At 42.6% G+C, this 17698-nt stretch overlaps 1 protein-coding gene across 4 annotated transcripts; it reads right to left on the reverse strand.

Moving 5' to 3' along the window:
• Positions 1 to 151: 151 nt before the first annotated feature.
• On the reverse strand, positions 152 to 14808 carry GYG1 (glycogenin 1). Of its 4 annotated transcripts, XM_054074777.1 has the most exons (9): positions 14649 to 14808; positions 11939 to 12074; positions 9353 to 9527; positions 8835 to 8997; positions 4892 to 5018; positions 2390 to 2464; positions 1889 to 2108; positions 1167 to 1217; positions 152 to 953 (listed from the first exon to the last, which is right to left on the reverse strand). In XM_054074777.1, the coding sequence occupies exons 1-9, from the start codon at positions 14653 to 14655 to the stop codon at positions 783 to 785; spliced, it is 1125 nt and encodes a 374-aa protein (XP_053930752.1). In that variant the 5' UTR covers positions 14656 to 14808; the 3' UTR covers positions 152 to 782. The 4 variants fall into 4 exon arrangements, with proteins under 4 accessions (XP_053930752.1, XP_053930755.1, XP_053930754.1 ...); XM_054074780.1 differs by lacking the exon at positions 2390 to 2464; XM_054074779.1 differs by lacking the exon at positions 1167 to 1217.
• Between the last annotated feature and the right edge of the window lie 2890 nt (positions 14809 to 17698).

The following is a 17698-nucleotide window of genomic DNA, read 5'->3' on the forward strand; positions in this document are numbered from 1 at the left end:
TGTCCAGAATTATAGAGCTTTGAGGACATTTGCCAACAGTAGCTGGAGTGGTATTAGTAAAGTTTCAGGTTACTCCTGTTGAACAGTTTAGTTGGACTGCTTCAGAGCTCCCTCTTTTTTTAATTACTCAAGAGTTTAGGGAAGCCAGAAATGCATGACAACTTTTTATTTTTGTATGAAGTGCAACATTGCAATTAACAGAGATAACTCAGTTTACTAGTCCCATAGTATACAGAACTGAGAATGCATTCTGCCATGCTGTAGGCACTGTGCGTAGGAACCTGGTCAAAACCTCGGTGCAGTTGTGACTGGAGAGCAAAGCAGTGCTGTTACTGTTACATCTGTACGTATCCCAGTGGCATCAATACATTTATGGTAAAGCAGAATGGCTACCACTCTAGTGTATGAGCAATCCCATGAATTAGATTTTACATCTAAAACAGCACACAAAGGAATCAATGCTAATCTCGTCTTAATGAGGTGAGGTAACAAACCCAGTTTCAGCGAATATGTTGAGCCAATTTATCACAACAGAAGAAAATTTAAGCTGAAAATACCTGGTTTTATCTAGTAGGGAGAATTGGAAATCAGGCAGTTATAGGTGGCCCAAGGAATTCTGCTTCCTAGCTTTTGCTCAGTCTTCATCTGTAGCACTGCAGAGGCCTTCAGCCAAGAAGTTTTTCATCAAGCTACTAGCAAGTGTAACTGACCACCATCTATACCTTCCTAGCTGTTAGTTCTGGAACAAGTCCTTGCATCGCCACTGTTTCAGACGGGCATTTCTACTGAAGGTAGGTATCAAGTTTCTTCTTGATGTTGTCAAAGGAATCCACTCCCATATAGTCAGCTTGGCCCTGTTCCCACCGTTCCTTGCGTTCTTCTGAAGATACAGTTGGTAATACTGGTGATGGTTCTGATACTGATATGTGGGACATCGCCTCTGTAACCTCTGCCTAAAAGAAAAGGCATAATGAAAATACAGAAGTACTTTGCATAGCCAAAGTGAGCAGTCAGCCACAGAGTGAAATGATGAAGTAGATGTTCTCATGCACTGCAGCAAGCATTGCCAACGAGCAGGGATTGTGCAGCCTTCCTAGCAAACTAACAAAGCAGATTTACAGAGGTTAGCAGGGAAGGAAAAATAAAGAAGTTTAAGTTCTTCATACCTCTCTACAGAAGCCACAAGAGAAAGCCAGAGTATAGATGAAGCCCGAAAGCTGCAAATAGTTCATTAGAAAGACAGAAGATTAACAAGAGAAAAGCACAACTTAAGATCAGTAACTTTGATCTTAGAAAGGCTGAGAACTTAAACTGGCCCACTAAATTAACACCATAAAGTCTGCAGTCAGATGCAAGCCACAAAACTCCACAAATGAGAACCACAATTAGAAGCATTACTTTGTCTTTGATAAGTGTTGGAATTCATCTCTGCCAGTCTGCACAACTATTCATTCCCTATGTATCGTAGGCTTACCTAGACTTGTTTTGCTATGTAACCCTGTGGGTACACACTGCATGCTGGACTGGGGTGGTTCTGCTTCAGAACCTTATTAGCTGCAATACATTACTAGTTAGTCAGGGCCCTCCCCTATAGGTACTAAAGAATTTGCTACAGTTTAATTTCTGGTGCACCATTAGCTATTTACATTATTTGTTTTAGGCAAGCAGACAGCTACATTCAAGATCACTACAGCATGCTGCTCTTCTGTAGTATTATTTACTCCAAGCTTAAAAAGAACAGAGCCGAAAAAAAACAAACCACCTGCATACCACAAGCTAAACCACACCCATGCTTTGAGCTGGACAGATGGAAGGGGAAATCAGTGGAATGGTGAAGAACCTGTCATCCATACTGAGGCAGTTTCCACAAGAACATGAAAGCACGTACCATGTTTACGCCTGTAGTAGTTTCTTTTACAATTCCATGGTGTTCTAGTAATGGTAACACATTAGCTGTATAGGTATCCCACCACAGGTTGAGGAATTCTGGGTGAACTACTTTAGGGTCATCCATGTTGCCTTTTATGCTTTTTGTTCTGGAGTCATATGTGTAGTTCCATGGCTTTGTGCTTCCCAGGAAATGCACCACTTTAGTATTCGCACCAAATCTGTGGGACAGAAAAAGTTAGAACCCACCATTTGTGCAGGTGTCTAGAAAACAGAGTTTTGACTGGCAGACGTAAATTAGTTTTAACCTGCAGTTTCTGTAGCGTACAGAAAACAAATATCAATATATTTAGGAGGCAAAACACTAAATTATCAAACTGCCAATGCCTACTAGGACTGAAAGCGTTGCTATACGACAGCAAAAATCGCAGTTGGAATTTTCTAGATTATACTACTCAGAACACAGCCAAAACCTAATGGTCTGGGTTACTGAAGTACTTACAGCCAACTCAAATCTTTACGTAGTGATGTCCATAGCTCAGGAGAGAGCAGTCTTGAGCAGCCGTTGCAATCGGAACTGGTTTTAAAAGTGAAAAAGATTCTAATCCAAAGTCAGTGATCCAGATAGTTAGACTTTACAAGTGCTATGCAGAGAAGCACTTATTCCATTCTGCTACACTTCCAGAACTAGAGATCAGCTTGAGTCAGCTTTGTGAACAAGTGATACCAGTTCACCTGAGATAACCATCTCACCTAGTTCAGTTTGCATCACACTTTAGGATTTCTTCTCAACACAGGGATTAAAGTGAAGAATAATGCCAAACTCATTTGTCTAACACTGTTAAGCACACCCTGGTAATTTTGACCAGGACTAAGATGTTCAAGAAGTTTTACTTACTGAGACTATGCAGGTATATTTGAAAAAAAAAAAAAACCAAAAAAAACCCCCTTTAGAATATCAAAAGAAAGCAGTATGTATTTGGGGGGGGGGGGGGGTGTTGTACTTCTGTAAGGTCCTTGACTTTAAATATATTTATTTAAATGTATTTAAATATTAGCATCTAGTGTTTTGAATGCAACTAGTCCTACTGCAGAATGAAAACTTAAGCACGTGTGAAGAACAAGGTCAAGCATTTGCACTAACTGCAAGGGAAAAAGAAATCTGTCTGCAAGAGGTCAGTTCCTGGGCTTTAACTTAAAACTCCGTATGTTAAGATATAGCATAAGATGACCTTAGTTTTATTAGCTGTCACAGCACTACTTGACAGCTTAAGCTTTCTTCCTCTTAAGCTGCTGCTGTTCTGAGGAAACTTGTCGTTCAAAAACCAAGGCTATTTAAGCCAGAGAATTCCAAAGAAGTGTTAGATTACACTTGCTGCAAATGGTGACATGCATTCTTAGTGTTCTGTCCACTGAAGACCTGTACAACAGTTGACAGACACCAGGCTTCTGAATTGTTTTCAGTATCTGCTTTCTAGATCTGCAATACTTTTTGACATTTAAACTCAACTGTTAGGAAGCTTTATGTCCACACTGGCCTCAGCAACTAATCTCTCTTTCCCCATCTCCCAGTAAAGTCCTCCATCAATGTTTTGAAGTTAGAGAGCATTTGTCATGAATTGGCATTTTCCTTTGGAAAAAGGATTACTGAGACTGCTGTGAAATCTAGTCTCGCTGTACAAAGCTGCGAAAAACTTAGCTATTGATGTCAGTAGGTTTAAATTTCTTTATTCCAACTGCCTACTGTCAGGAGTATACCTACTGATCTAACCAAGGGAAATTCTTCCACCTATTGAGCAAGGCATTCTACTTTTGAATGTCTGCTCAATTCAGTTAGGCAATTGATTCAATCAATCAGTTAAACAGAATTTTTGTCAGGACCCCCCAAATCAAATCTGTCTTTTGTGGCAACAGGGACATTTGTAAACAAGGTCATGTGACTAATGACCAGGCATGGGAAGAGGACATAGTTTACAATAGGAGTTAGCTTATCAAATGCTATCCAACTACTTAGTCATTCTTAGGCTTGCATGTATTTCTTTAAATAAGTGTTCCATTTTTAGCATGACAGGATTTCAAATGGTAGTCTGATCACAAGACATAGTTTGGTCTCGAGCCAGCAGCTGTCCTGCTTATGCTAGCTGCTGCTTTAGACACTAGGAACCTGATGCCATTCAGAGTTCAGACAGGTTTTATGCAACTGGTACTTCCCCCCTACCCCACCCCCCCCAGCTTTTGTAGCTCTAAATAAAGAGTTTGTGCAATATTTCAGCCTCCCATGCTTCACCACTTCTTCCTATGTTTATTACAACCCTGCCACTGACACATGGCCTACATGCACACCAAATCTAATACTGCTAGGTAGGGAGGGGACAGTAGTTTTCCTTACACAGGAATGTGCAATGGTTGATGGTAGTCCTCTCCTTGTTCCATCTTGCTATTACTTAAGGATCTGAGATCTGGAAAGACTCTTGGGAGAGAATTCTAGCTTTATACAAGTCTTTGTTCACAGTGTTTATTTGAAATGTATAGTTTGGTTAGATGAACCATAACTACTGGTTGTTAAATACTCCAAGTAATTGGAGTGAGGAAAGGGCAAGTTCTCAGTGAGAACAACACCACCAGTGACATGCTGAAGTTTACTGCAAGCTGGTTCACCAGTCACTGCCTTTGGTTAGAGCTGTAGTAGACAGTACCCATACTAGAGCAGTGGTTCTTCCTTCTGCAAGTAACCTGTCAAACGTGCTTGCTCTAAATCAACTTCAGCATTACCACCAAGGATAAGTAGTTTAAGTTACAGATACAGCTTTCTCTCTACATTTATCATAACATGATTCATTTAACTAGAATTAATTAATTTTTAAAAAAGAAGAAACCATTATACCTTCTTTTAATGACAAGAATGGTCTCACAGAAAAACTGTAAGTTCACATTGTGCCTGTTCATTCTGTTACAACAAATTAGTTTATAAGCTCTGAAAGTCATCCCAGAATTTGGAACTTACGCTTTAAATGCTGGAAGGTAGGAATATACAGAAGTGCTGCTCAAATTATAAATAAAAGGTAGATGCTTGCTCATGTCTGTTGTTGCCCAGCTGCTGAAGAAGGTGTTTAGTAACCCCTGATCTGCACCTGAAAGAGAAAGCATTAATAGGCTACAAGCCTCAGATAGCTGTTCTAGGATCTTTTTCAATCACTTCTCTAATTAAGAGTTGGCAATGCAATTGTCATATCCAGAAGTTTGGCACAGAGCACCAAGAGTTCCATTTGTGAACAATCCTATAAACCTTGCAGCCTTAGAAAATCAAAAAAAAATGCAGAGAATTAAAAAGATAGTATGCATGAGGTTACTTTTGATAAAAGCTAGAAAGCTGCTCGCAAACCTTGCCATTCACTTTCTTATACAGCTTGAACTTAAACTGTTAAAGACTGCAAATAACCAAGACTTAACAACCAAGTACTGCTCAGGAAAGCTGTACTTCAGAAGATCAAGTGTGAACAGTTAGTTTTACTACTTACGCTTACAGACTCAAGACAAACATCTCAACACAACAGTTAGGGCACAAGTGATCTGTTAGACCTGCAACCCTGGATGCATCTACCTATGCCGTGATGCAACAAGGAAAGCACAGTCTTGGTGACAACTCTAGCAAAACTTCACCAAATCCCTTAACACACAACAGCCTTTCCAAATTCTGTACTCAAAAGCTGCTGCCTAACTCCTAGGTGAGGATAATCTAAGTTATGGCCAGACCTTACATGTTGGCAAGGATCACCTCTTAATAGAGGTTGCAATGAGGTGAAATGAGTCTGAAGTTGTTGGTATGCAGTGGAGTAGGTTAAAAAAAATAGCCTCTGGCCCAAAGCAGACTAGTCTATAAGCAGCTACTGAGATGTAAAAACTATTTATATCCATTCATTATTATTGTACTGAATATACTTAAGTCTTTAAGGGCTAATAGTTTTTCCTATCAAGAGGACTGAAGGGAGTCCCTCCATGTTGACTTACTGTTTTCACTTCAGCAGTAACTGCATTCACAGGTAGCACTGTTAGAGTAGGCAAACAGCATAGCTAGAAAAGACAGTGTTTTATCTTAATCTTGAATGTCATAAAACACTGAATCTCTGCTGACTCAGGAAAGGTGTTTTTTTATTGCCTTATGATTAGATTTAGGGCATTAAGGTTTACACCCTCACTGGTGTCTGAGTAGAATTTTCTTTTTGCAACTAAGATATCTGGACCCCGAGCATAAATGGAGATACACAGATAGTACACTGACAAATATAAATTCCGAGTGTCCTGTTACAGCTGTCAGCATGCATGCAGACTGCACAGTGAGGAACTACTGAGAGACTCAGTCCCCTCATTTCAAACCTCTGACTTGCCTCTCAACCCAGAAAGGAAGGAACACACTTTTTGAAGTTGTGCCCATCATCAGATAACCAAGTTAAAGAAACCAGACAAGTCTTCTGGTCTTTACTCCACTAAGTTTCCTTTTAGCTTATAACTTCATGATGTGTTAAGAATGCCTATGCTAACAGTAAGGTCATTTAAAAAGACAAGAAAGTCTGGGATCCCCTCTCAGAACAGAGAGCTCATAACTGAAGGGGCAGCAACAAGGTATTTAACTTATTCTACAGGACTTTTACTCACGTTGGTTTACATATTCAGTTTTTTCAGATTGCATGCATTTATGCCAAAGCTACCACTGAAAATGGCATTCAGCTCTAGTTCAGACTTCAACAGTAATTTTATTTTATAAGCTGGACATTAGACATAAGGTGAAGGAAGTGGGCAGTAGTTAAATTAACTTTATAGCTACAGATACCACCTTGCTGCCTATCTTTATATATAAAAGCAACCACTTTAGACACGAGGCTAAACAGCAAGAAGATTGTTGAAACAATAGCAATGTTCTTAAAGTATCAGTACTACTAGATTTCTCTTAAAGCCAAACTCTTCCACCCCCCCCACTAGGTTTTAGATGGTATCTAGAATTACTGCATTGGCATAGTCCTCACTGCCCAGAAAGACAAAGTTCAAAGAAACAATATAGTTGTCTTTGTAATTTGCCATTGCCCTACCATTTCTAGACAACAGCATTACACAAGAGACACCCGTGTCCGTGTGGTGTTATACTAGTGTTATGAACATGAAGCACTCTAAATCCTGCATTCCCTTGTTACTGGTACTGCAGATGGAGTGCTTAGAGCTTGACTTTAATTAGTTTAGTGTCTTGCTGAGTTTCCATCCCAGTGTCCTATTAAGGGCAGCAACCTTTCATAAGTATTTCTGTTATAAAATCTTTCCTAGGATCTTTTATTATTGTCTAGATCAATTTAAGTTTAAATCCCCTTTCTCCCCATCAGGTTCATGAGCTCAGCAGCAGACTGTGCATACCACGTAAGTCTCCATGGTCTCATTACTCACATCAGTGCTAATATTTCATAAACACAGAATAAATTTTAAAGCTGAAGTACAAATTACAGTTCTAGAAATTAGGTACCTAGACCATTAACCCACTATTTTTGTTGTCAAGAGCTGCAACAATTCATATTTAGGACACTGAAGAACTTTCACTATTACGTGGTTTCAGTTTTCAAGTCAGAAAGTACATTCTGGAAACAGTTCCATTCTTTTAAAAGGCAAGTGCCTCAGACCTATACAATAGGGTCTGCCAGCACTCAAGCACAAAGCTTAAAGGAGACAACCACCAAGTCTCAAATGTTCCTAAAGCTATTCAATAACCGCTTTTCAAGGACGCGAGTTTGGTTTGGTTTTCTGGTTGGTTGGGGGTTTGGGGTGGATTTAAAAAAAAAAAGCAACAATTTGGTACTTTGCTACAGCTTTTGCCATAGCTGGTGATCAATTTACACCCAATATTAATGAGAACTCTCAGGATTACCAACTGCTACTTTGTCATCAGTGAGGCAGGGACCCACCCTTCAATACCTTTCAGTACTTATTTTCACTGGAGTTAATCCATATGGTAGCATTAAGCGTCTAACTGTGACTAACATTCTTCAAGAGAACACGGAGGAGCTCACACACTAGCAGGGATTATTCTGCACACTAGGAGGGACATCTAGAATTTTTACTTGTTACACAGTACTAAAAAGTACTTCAGCAAATTACATTCTACTAAGAGCTCCAATTTATGGTTCTATTTATGCATTTTTCTACAGCTTTTTCAGTTAGACTTTGTTTTGAACCACAGTAGTTACAGAACAAAATTTAGCGATGCAAGGCAGTGCTAGTCCTTCAAAAGCCTTTTTACCTCTAGCAGTCTTCAAGAAACATGTTCTTTACTGTGTTAGTAATAGATTTAGGAGACATACAGGACAGCAAGACTTAGATTCTCAAGCTTAAGTGTGAGAACTATGGCCAATCCCAAGTGACCTATAGTGGAAAGCAGCAAAGACTACATGCACTTGATACAGGAAAACAGTCACCACACTATAATGACAGGAAGCTATCACACAGCATACAAAGTAAGTTGCATCTTCAAATGTTTGTTTCCCTGAAGCTGCACTCAAGCTGATCATTATTATTTTTCTCCTCAGCAACTTGAGTTAGCACTGAACAGGCATGCCCTTGAGGAATGTGTTAGGAATGCATGAAGCATAGCACCACAGTTCCATTTGCTAATACATGCACTGTGCTAGCTACACCTTAAGATTGCTTGTTACATGATTCTAGATTGCTCATGCTTACAGCTGCTAGTTTGGAGGCCAAGCCCATAGGCTTTCTATTTCATGAAGTCTGTAAGAAGTAGCTTTAGTGCATATTGTAACGATAGCCTCTATTGTGAGAGGACAAAATTTGTGTAGTTACGCTGAGTTCAGAGTTCTATCATGCAGAGTCCTCATGACATTTATGTAGAACTGAGCCATCCAAACCAATACTGGTATTTGGTCTAAAATACTGAAACACAAATTAATACATACCATCAAAGCTGCCTTTCTCTGCAGCAAACTGTAACAGCTGATTGTATGTTTCAATGGAAGGTTGGTAAACAAAGACTCCGGAGTTAAAACAGTCAGGCCAGCCCGGATCTGGTGCTGCAGACAGCTCTTCTCTCTCAAAGAGCTCATCAATATTTGACAAAACCTAGTTGTAAACATGGTAGAAGAAGAAAATTTTCTGGGGTTTAGGTTAGGAATTGCAGTATCATGTTTCAATGGACTAAGACAGGAAAGAAAGTTTTCATTTCAGTGCTCATCTCATAGCAGGCAATATTTTGAGATAGTCCCCACAGATCATGTTACAGTTAATTTAGATAAAAAGGCACATACTTTGACTTACTAGTACAAATAGCGAAAAGGCCTCTATGATGACAACCCACCAATACCACCTGCCCCCCAGAAAAAAAAAAAAACAACAAAACCAAAAACAAACTACAGGAAAAAAAACTAACCACCCCATACCAGGTCACCTGGAGGCACCATAGGACATGACCACTAACCATTGTGTCTGCATCCATGAACACACATTTTGAAAACTGTGTCAGTTCCCAGCAGTGAAGCTTTGTTAGTGTGACACCCAGCTCAGGTCTCTTCATTAACGCCAAATGTGCCGAGTCCACGCTATCCAAAACGTTTACCAATATGACTTCATCAAAGACTTTTTCCAGTATCCTCCTGGGAAAAGAGTCAATTGGCAATATTTAGTTCTGTTGTTATTCCAGCACCAGACCATGTAACAGATTCCACAAGGAGAAATGGAATAACAGAAAACTAAGCAGGATTTTTTAGCTGGCTGTGTGTGTGTGTCAGAGTGCACACATACATCTCAGTGCATCGTTATTTCTTGTTTATAATGAGCACATTTTGGGCAATAAAAAAAAGTTTTGTTTGTTGTTTTTTTTTCCTTCTGCAAAGAGGGCTTTAGATAGCATTGCTACCAAGTCCAGCAGGTAACAGCTATGTAGCACAAACTATCCACAAAGCTTTTTGTCTTTTTCAGCCAGACTGGTTTTTGACAAGTTAAGTCTCCTTTGAGTGTGCAATTAAGAAGTGGGAAGCTGTTAGAGTAGCTTGAGCAGGACAGTAGCTGAACCCTAAACAGCTGAAACATAAGTCTGTGTAATATTTATCACAGCAACACTCTGGATTTGTGATCATTAGGGACACCTGACAAGACCCAGCTGCTAACACTTCCTCTATCCCATAAAGTTTTAAAGACTCACATAATTATGGCTGTGGGTACAGTGTTGTGACCCAGTACCAGGTTCACCTAAGGGTCACACTTAAACTTTCACACAGCATAGTGATATTTTCTAGCAGATATCCAACCTTTGCTTTACTATTAGCATAGCATTACCATTTAGTTCAAGAGAGGTTAAGGAGCTGATGCTGCTCAAAACATGAAGCACCTGCAAAGTCTCAATACTCTACAGCAAACTGCATCAGTACTATGTGAGCCACAGAGCTTGTGCAGAGTTTTAGAAGCCTGCCTTGCAAAGCTGTCTTTATACTGGCAGTTTGGTACAGACAGTTGGTTCCGAACTTTGTTAGGGGATACAGTGATAAATGGAAGTTCCAGTTACACCAGTAGGCAGGTGGATATCACTGGTCTAAGGGCACAGTACTAGGTGGTCTGCACTAATACATAAGCACATTTATGATTCATCTTACAAGATCATACTCACCTAACAGGCTGGAATGGACAGAATCATAGAATTGCTTAGTTGGAAAAAGACCTTCGATACAGAGTCCAACTGTACCTGTCCACTACTAAACCATATCCCTGAGCACCTCATCTACCCATCTTTTAAATCCCTGCAGGGATGGGACTCAACCACCTCTCCCTGGGCAGCCTGTGCCAGTGCCCAAGAACACTTTCAGTGAAGAAGTTTTTCCTGATGTCTAATCTGAACCTTACCTATCACAGCTTGAGGCCATTCCCTGTCATCTTATCACTCGTCACTTGGGAGAAGAGACCAACACCCACCTCAATACAACTTCCTTTTAGGTAGTTACAGAGTGATAAAAGTCTCCCCTCAGCCTCCTCTTCTCCAGGATAAAGAACCCCAGCTCCCTCAACCACTCCACATAACACTTGTTCTCCAGCCCCTTCCCCAGCTCCACTGCTCTTCTCTGGACACCTCAATGTCTTTCTTGTAGCAAGGGGCCCAAAACTGAACACAGGATTCAAGGTGTGGCCTCACCAATGCCAAGTATACAGGCACAATCACTTCCCTGGTCCTGCTGATACACTATGGCCTTCTCAACCACGGGCTCATGTTGCTATTTGTAATATCTTTATATTAATACAGCCATTTAGCTGCCAAGAGACTCCAGGAAGATTCACTTCATTTATTATTGAGCCACATCTCTACTGTCTCTATAAAGTGAGAGATGTTTTCAGAGCAACTTCCTTGTGTAGAGAATCATGCAGCTATCAACTGTTCGGTGTTTTGTTTTTTTTACACATGGAAAGAGCACCAGCCTGCTCCACAGAGACTACTCTTGACAGGTTGTAGAAGCAGCTGCCTGATAATTTAATTTGTTGTACTGTGATGACCTCAGTAGACTCATCTGACGGTGGTTTGACATACTTGGTGCTACTTCAGTTCTGCTCATTGTCCTCTCTCATGATAAAGTTTGAAGTGGCTAGTAGATTCGAAAAGATCTTGTGTTACATTACCTCAACCTGGACTGCTTCTGCAAGACAAAAATACCAATCCCCTACTACCACCTCCATGTGTATACACAGAGCACTAATGAACACACAGGCAATATCAGATTGTTGACTAAAAAGGACTACCAAAGAGCAAAGACCCAACTGAAGTATCAGCATTAAGTCACAGCTTAGTGCTCTAACTACAGAGTATTTGTTAACTCATCATTTGAGCAACAGGAAAAAAAAATGGAGTGGTTTCGTGTTCGAAGAACTTGCAGAATTCCAGATAGTATAGGCTGAATTTTGCTAAGCTTAGCTGTTAAGCTTCCAGAGTTTTGGAAAGTTACTATTAAGGAATTTAGTTTCCATTTTTCAACCTTCACATCAGCAGGAACAGCAGCAGTTTGAAGAACATGAGAGACCTTACCTCATAATATCCGAGACCTGAGGAGTTATGAGTGCAGTCAGCTTCCTTGTTGTTCTGTGCTGTTGCAAGGATGAACCAAGTACCAGTGCTCCTTTCACATAGGAGTCATTTGTAGCTAGAGTCACAAAAGACTGGTCTGAAAGAAATGAACTTGGTCAAGTTAGCACAATCCATTACTTCATTCCGAGACAGATCTACTAGAAACCAAGTACTGTTAGGCAATCACACTGAGAGTCCTCCAAGATACAACCTTTAACTCTGTCCATTGCACTTACCTACATGGCTGAATGAAGCAGACTCTACTTTCATAGCTATACTTGCTATTAACTTGACACATGGCAAAATGCAGCAAAACACCCAACCCAAAATCAAGGCTGTTGCAAGAGAAAACCAGTTCCAGTCTGTCTGCAGGTTAAATAAGCCATGCCAACTGTTAGAGACAATCCAAAAGGTCTAAAGAGCCTTACTTTGGCCATTAATTTTTTAAGCTAAAAGCACTGGGAGTTCACAAGCTTGCATTCAGTCTAAAGTTAGTAGCATCATAGTTTTTTAGAGTTACTCTAGGTTCAGCTCTCAAGCCTGAAGCGAGGGCAGTGGAAAAAACTATGCTCCATTTTCAAATGAAAGTAAGCATTGAGTTAGATCTTCAACACCAGTATTAAGCTTTGCTAGCTCAGGATTTTGCAGATGAGTTGTTCTGCAACCCACGGTTGCAGCTCTATCACTAGAACGCGAGATTTAAATGGGAGTAATATGATAAGCAATATAAGACTTGCAGCAACAGTTTCACTCTTCAAGCAAAAGCAGCTAAGGTCGTATTATTACTATAAAGTGTAATCTTCTGCTCCAGCTGTATCTTAAAAATAGATTAAGCTGGATCACTTTGCCATGTACTGCTCATTGAGGCCATGTAATATAAGCTTTGCATTCTTTCAGTTGACATGTTGTTTTAAACTGCCAGGAAGTGACTGACAAAAGCAAACAAATAACTTCTAAACTTCTTCAGTTCAGGGTTAACTACAGACACATAAGCACTCTTCCCCACACTACAGTACTTTTCTACAAACCAACATGTGCTCTTTTCTACCAAACCATTCTGACACCACCAACAAAATAGTTTCTTTCCAAAACTTTCATAAGTAGACTTTCACATTAAAGTTTATTTTAGCAACTGATTTCTTTTATTTAAGGTTAACTATGTTAGATCATGATTGAGAGCAAGGCTTCTGGGCACTTAGAGGCCTACTATCAAGTCTAGTAATAAGATTAAAATAGGGACTGCTCTGCTTTCAGAGAGACTGTTGTTTGGTACAACTCAGCCTATGAGACAGCCAGCATCAATACCTTTTAAACTTAATACCATCTTAACAGCCAATAACAAAGTCATGTACCATACTAATCTATAAGTACACAAACCTGGTTTGCTGTACAGACCAGCTACAAAATCTTCTGGTTTGCTTTGCAGCAAAATCAATTATTCCCAAAGGATTTATATTATAGTGATCAATTACAAAGTCAAAAAAAAGTTTCTACAGAGCCAGAAATAAAGAGATTTTTTTTTTTAATAAACTTTGGCCGCCAATTTGTAAAAATTCAGCAAACGTACAGAACAATTGTGGATTTCTTTGCAGCTTTGTAAATGACAAGCACAAAGCATTTTAAGCAGGGTGAACATCCTCACAACAGGGCAGAATTTTTCATTACTTAATTTGCATGCTACTCCTCCACTACTTGATAAATAGAAGTCTGCCACGCTATGCTGACAGATAGCTGAATAAAAACCCCAGTGTAGACAAAGTGGGATTGTGCCCAGCATTCATCTGAATGTCAGTGGCTTTTTTTTTCCCCAGCAGTATAGGACCAACTCTTAAAAGCGACCTTACCACTGAAAGAAGAGTCTTTCATTGAGCTTTTAGCAGGTATGCCTTTACCATGTCTCTTCACCCTACTAACCTACTGAGGCTAAGCATTCACACACAAAGGCCTAAAAGAACTAAAGTCGATTTAATGATGGAGTAAAGGCTAAGAAGCCCCCTGTCACACCCCAACTGCAGGAGGAAACTTTAAAACTGCTTGGGTTTCATACCTTCCCTATAATGCATCCACAAGCGCATTCAGACACACTACATTAGCCTAAACTACAATCTGGGCAAGAACCGTTACCGCTTACGGTGGAAGCGCCTGTTCCACCTAAACCACGAGTATTTCAATGGCGGGGGCATCCCTTCCCATTCCCTGCCACTATCCCCGCCGCAGCAGGCTACGTTCAGACAGCAGCCACCGTTGTGCCTGGGACACTGAGCCGCATAGGGACAGAGGATGCGATTCGGAAACATTGTTTGGTACCCGACCGGCCCCGGCCCAGCCCAGCCCAGCCGCCCCCCGCCCGCCGGGGTCACGGCTTGCGCGCCTTCCCGGCCCGAGAGCATCCCGGGCGGCTACGCCGGGAGCGGGCGCGCTGCCCGGCGCTGGGTCTGGCCCCAGCGTCCCCACAAACCGGGGCGCGCCGAGCGCCCGAGCCGCCCCGGCCCGGCGGGATCAGGCGGGACAGGAACCGAGGGGAAAACGTCCAGGAGGTCAGAGCCGGGTGGCCCCGGGGAAGCGGTGGAGGCTGCCGGCGCCCCCTCCCCGGAGCTCGGTTCGCTGCTCCGAGCCGCCCCTCCCGGCCCCGCGGCGGGGCCTGTGGCGACCCGGGCCGCTCCGAACTCACCTGCCATGGCGCCGGGTCCGCGGGTCTGGGGCTGAGGCGGCGGCCGCGCTCCTGGGCTGCCCCCACGCCGCCCTTATATAGGGGCGGGGCCACGAGCCGCGCTCCCCGCCCCACGGAACCCTCGCGCCGCCGCGGGGCGGGGTCCCCGCCATGCGCTGCAGCGGCGCCCGCACGTCACCTCCTCCGCGCGCGGGCGGGGCCGCCCCGAGGGGCGGGGCGGGGGTCACGGGGGGGCGGGGGTGTGTGAGGTGCTTGGGTTCTTTATAGCTCAATCTCAGTCCTTTAAGACATTTACGTTGTACCTGTTTGGGAATGTAGGAAGGGTGTTAACGCCTTTGTTGTGTTCTTCGCCACCCTTGCAAGCGTGAGCATAGAATCACAGAATGGTTTGGGGTGGAAGGCACCTCAAAGCCCATCCAGTTCCATCCCTGCCACGGGCAGGGACACCTCCCACTGGATCAGGGGCTCCAAGCCCCATCCAGTCTGGCCTGGAACCCCTCCAGGGATGGGGCAGCCACCACTGCTCTGGGCACCCTGGGCCAGGGCCTCCCCACCCTCATGTTGAAGAATTTCTTCCTAATGTCTAATCTAAATCTCCCTCCTTCCAATTTAAAGCCATTCCCCCTCATCCTATCCCTGCACTCCCTGATCGAGAGCCTTTCCTCAGCTTTCCTGCACCCCCTTTCAGTACTGGAAGGTCGCTGTGAGGTCTCCCCAGAGCCTTCCCCAGGCTGAACAACCCAAACTCACTCAGCCTGTCCTTGCTTCAGCCCTCTGACCATCTTCATGGCCTCCTCTGGATTTGCTCCCAACAGATTCATGTCTTTCCTGTGCTAAGGCAGTATGAGTATTAAGATTCTAGTAGAGGTTCTTTGTTATTCACGTGACTACCTGCCTGTGAGTCAAAACTGATCAAGAAAGGATGATGACAAATAGTGAAGGATATAAATATAGAAGTTACCCTTCTATATTTATAGAATCACTCATCACCCCGAAGAGATGAGTTAGCCCAAAGAATTACAGAATTGCAGATGGGCTGAGGCTGGCAGGGACCTCCAGAGGTCGTCATTTCCAGCCCTGGTTCAAGAAGGAGCACGCAGAGCCAGTTGCCCAGGACCAGGTGGCTTCTGAATATCCCTAAGGATGGAAACTCTGCCACATCCCTGCGCAGCCTGTGCTAGGGCTCAGGTACCGTCCCAGTGACAAAGTGTCTCTAGACATTCAGAGGGACCGTCCTGTGTGTTGCTTTGTGTGTGTAGCCTCATGTCCTGTCACTGGGCACCGCTGGAAAGAGTCTGGCTCTGTCCTTCTGGCACCCTCCCTACAGGTGTTTATACACATTGGTGAGGTGTGCCAGACTGACCAGTCCCCGTTCCGCAAGCCTTTCCTTGTAGACGAGATGCTTTCTCATCCCTTCATCATTCTCGTGGCCCTTTGTTGGACTCTCTCCAGTACATCTATGTCTCTTGTACTGGGGAGCCCAGCACTGGACACAGCCCTCCAAGCACAGCCTCACCACTGCTGGGTCGAGCAGAGGGATCTGGGATCCCCCCCCTCAACTGCTGGCAGTGCTTTTGCTTAATGCAGCCCAGAATACCATTGACCTTTTTTGCAGCAAGGATACAGTCCTGGCTCCTGTTCAACTTGTTGCTTACGAGGACCACCAGGTCCTTTTCTGCAATCCATTGTCTTCCTCAAGACAATGATCTGCACCTGCTTTTTCACCAGAATAAACTGAGGAAAGTCTGTTAGGAAGGAGATTCCTTCCTAACCTGAAATGGCAAATGGGTTTATCATGAAAGAATTTAAAAACTAAACATACCCTCAAATGTGAAGTGATGAACAGAGAACATTCCACCTCCAAATTTCCTCAATATGTAGAACTGTGTTTGAGCTGATAGAATTTTTGTAGACTTGTTTTAAAATCAAGTTGCTTGCTTTTAAAAATGCCAAAATCAAAGAAGAGATCCTTGACCGACAACAAGAAAAAGCTTTTAGAGCACCCAATAATTTACAAAACATCACATGCACAAAAATGCATGAAGCGTAATTATAGGCAGTGCTGTATGGGAGCATGGTTTACTAATATTTTCTGGTATGTAGCCCTCTTTCAAATATCTGACAAACTTTCTCTATGATGGAGTTGGGTATGGTTTGTGTCTGTCTCAGATGAAAGTTTTGAGCAATTTTTAGCCAGCACATTTCAGCCGCCTCCAGCATGTTGCTTTACCAAGTTTTTGAGAGAAAACAATAGAATAGCCATTGTGGGTGACTGCCCTCCCAGCTCCTTTGTATTATGTTACAGCAGAGCAAATGACCATCATTACTTATGGTTTCCATGTTAAAAAGAAACAATCCAAACAAAAACCCTAGGTTTGTCAGTGTGAAGTTCGAAAGTGTGACAGAAAACTGCTCCCCTCACCCGTATGCACACACCTGTTTGCATGTCCTTGTGTTGGATTTTTCAGATGTTTGTGGCTGCATGCGCTGTAAATTCTGTGGTTTCTTTGTGTGACTGGATTGCATATAAATATATGCTCCTGTACTGACCGTTTACATTTCTCTCCCTACAGCCTAGAGGGGAGAAGTCACAGGAAGAACATGAGGGACGATCAGGTGATCTATTGGCTTCCAGATCAAATGGAGGAAAAGATCTTCTGACATCAAAAGAAAAGATAAATGCTGGGGGAAAGAAAAGAGAGGGATGCTTGGATCTAGTTCTTGTGAGATGAGGGCTGAGAAGGGAGAGCATCTAGGCCTAGCACAAGGTAAGCAAAAAAAGGAAAAAAACTTGACCTCGATTTTGATGGAAGAGGTTAAATTTGAGACGAGGTGAAAGGTAAGTATGCCAGGGTGGGAACTAGCCAGAGAAACTGTGTACTTGTCAGCACGCCATAGGACTTGGTTAAATCTGGTGAGAAGGAGGAAGGAATAGAGTTTGCTGGATAAAGAGACAGCATTCAGAAAGAACAGACAAGTGCTGCACTGCAGCTTACTAGGTGAACACTGGTGCACCGAAAGACATGCAAAATAGAAAACGAGCCTGTGAT

Source organism: Cuculus canorus, chromosome 9 (genome assembly GCF_017976375.1).
Source record: "Cuculus canorus isolate bCucCan1 chromosome 9, bCucCan1.pri, whole genome shotgun sequence".
NCBI classification, from domain to species: domain Eukaryota; kingdom Metazoa; phylum Chordata; class Aves; order Cuculiformes; family Cuculidae; genus Cuculus; species Cuculus canorus.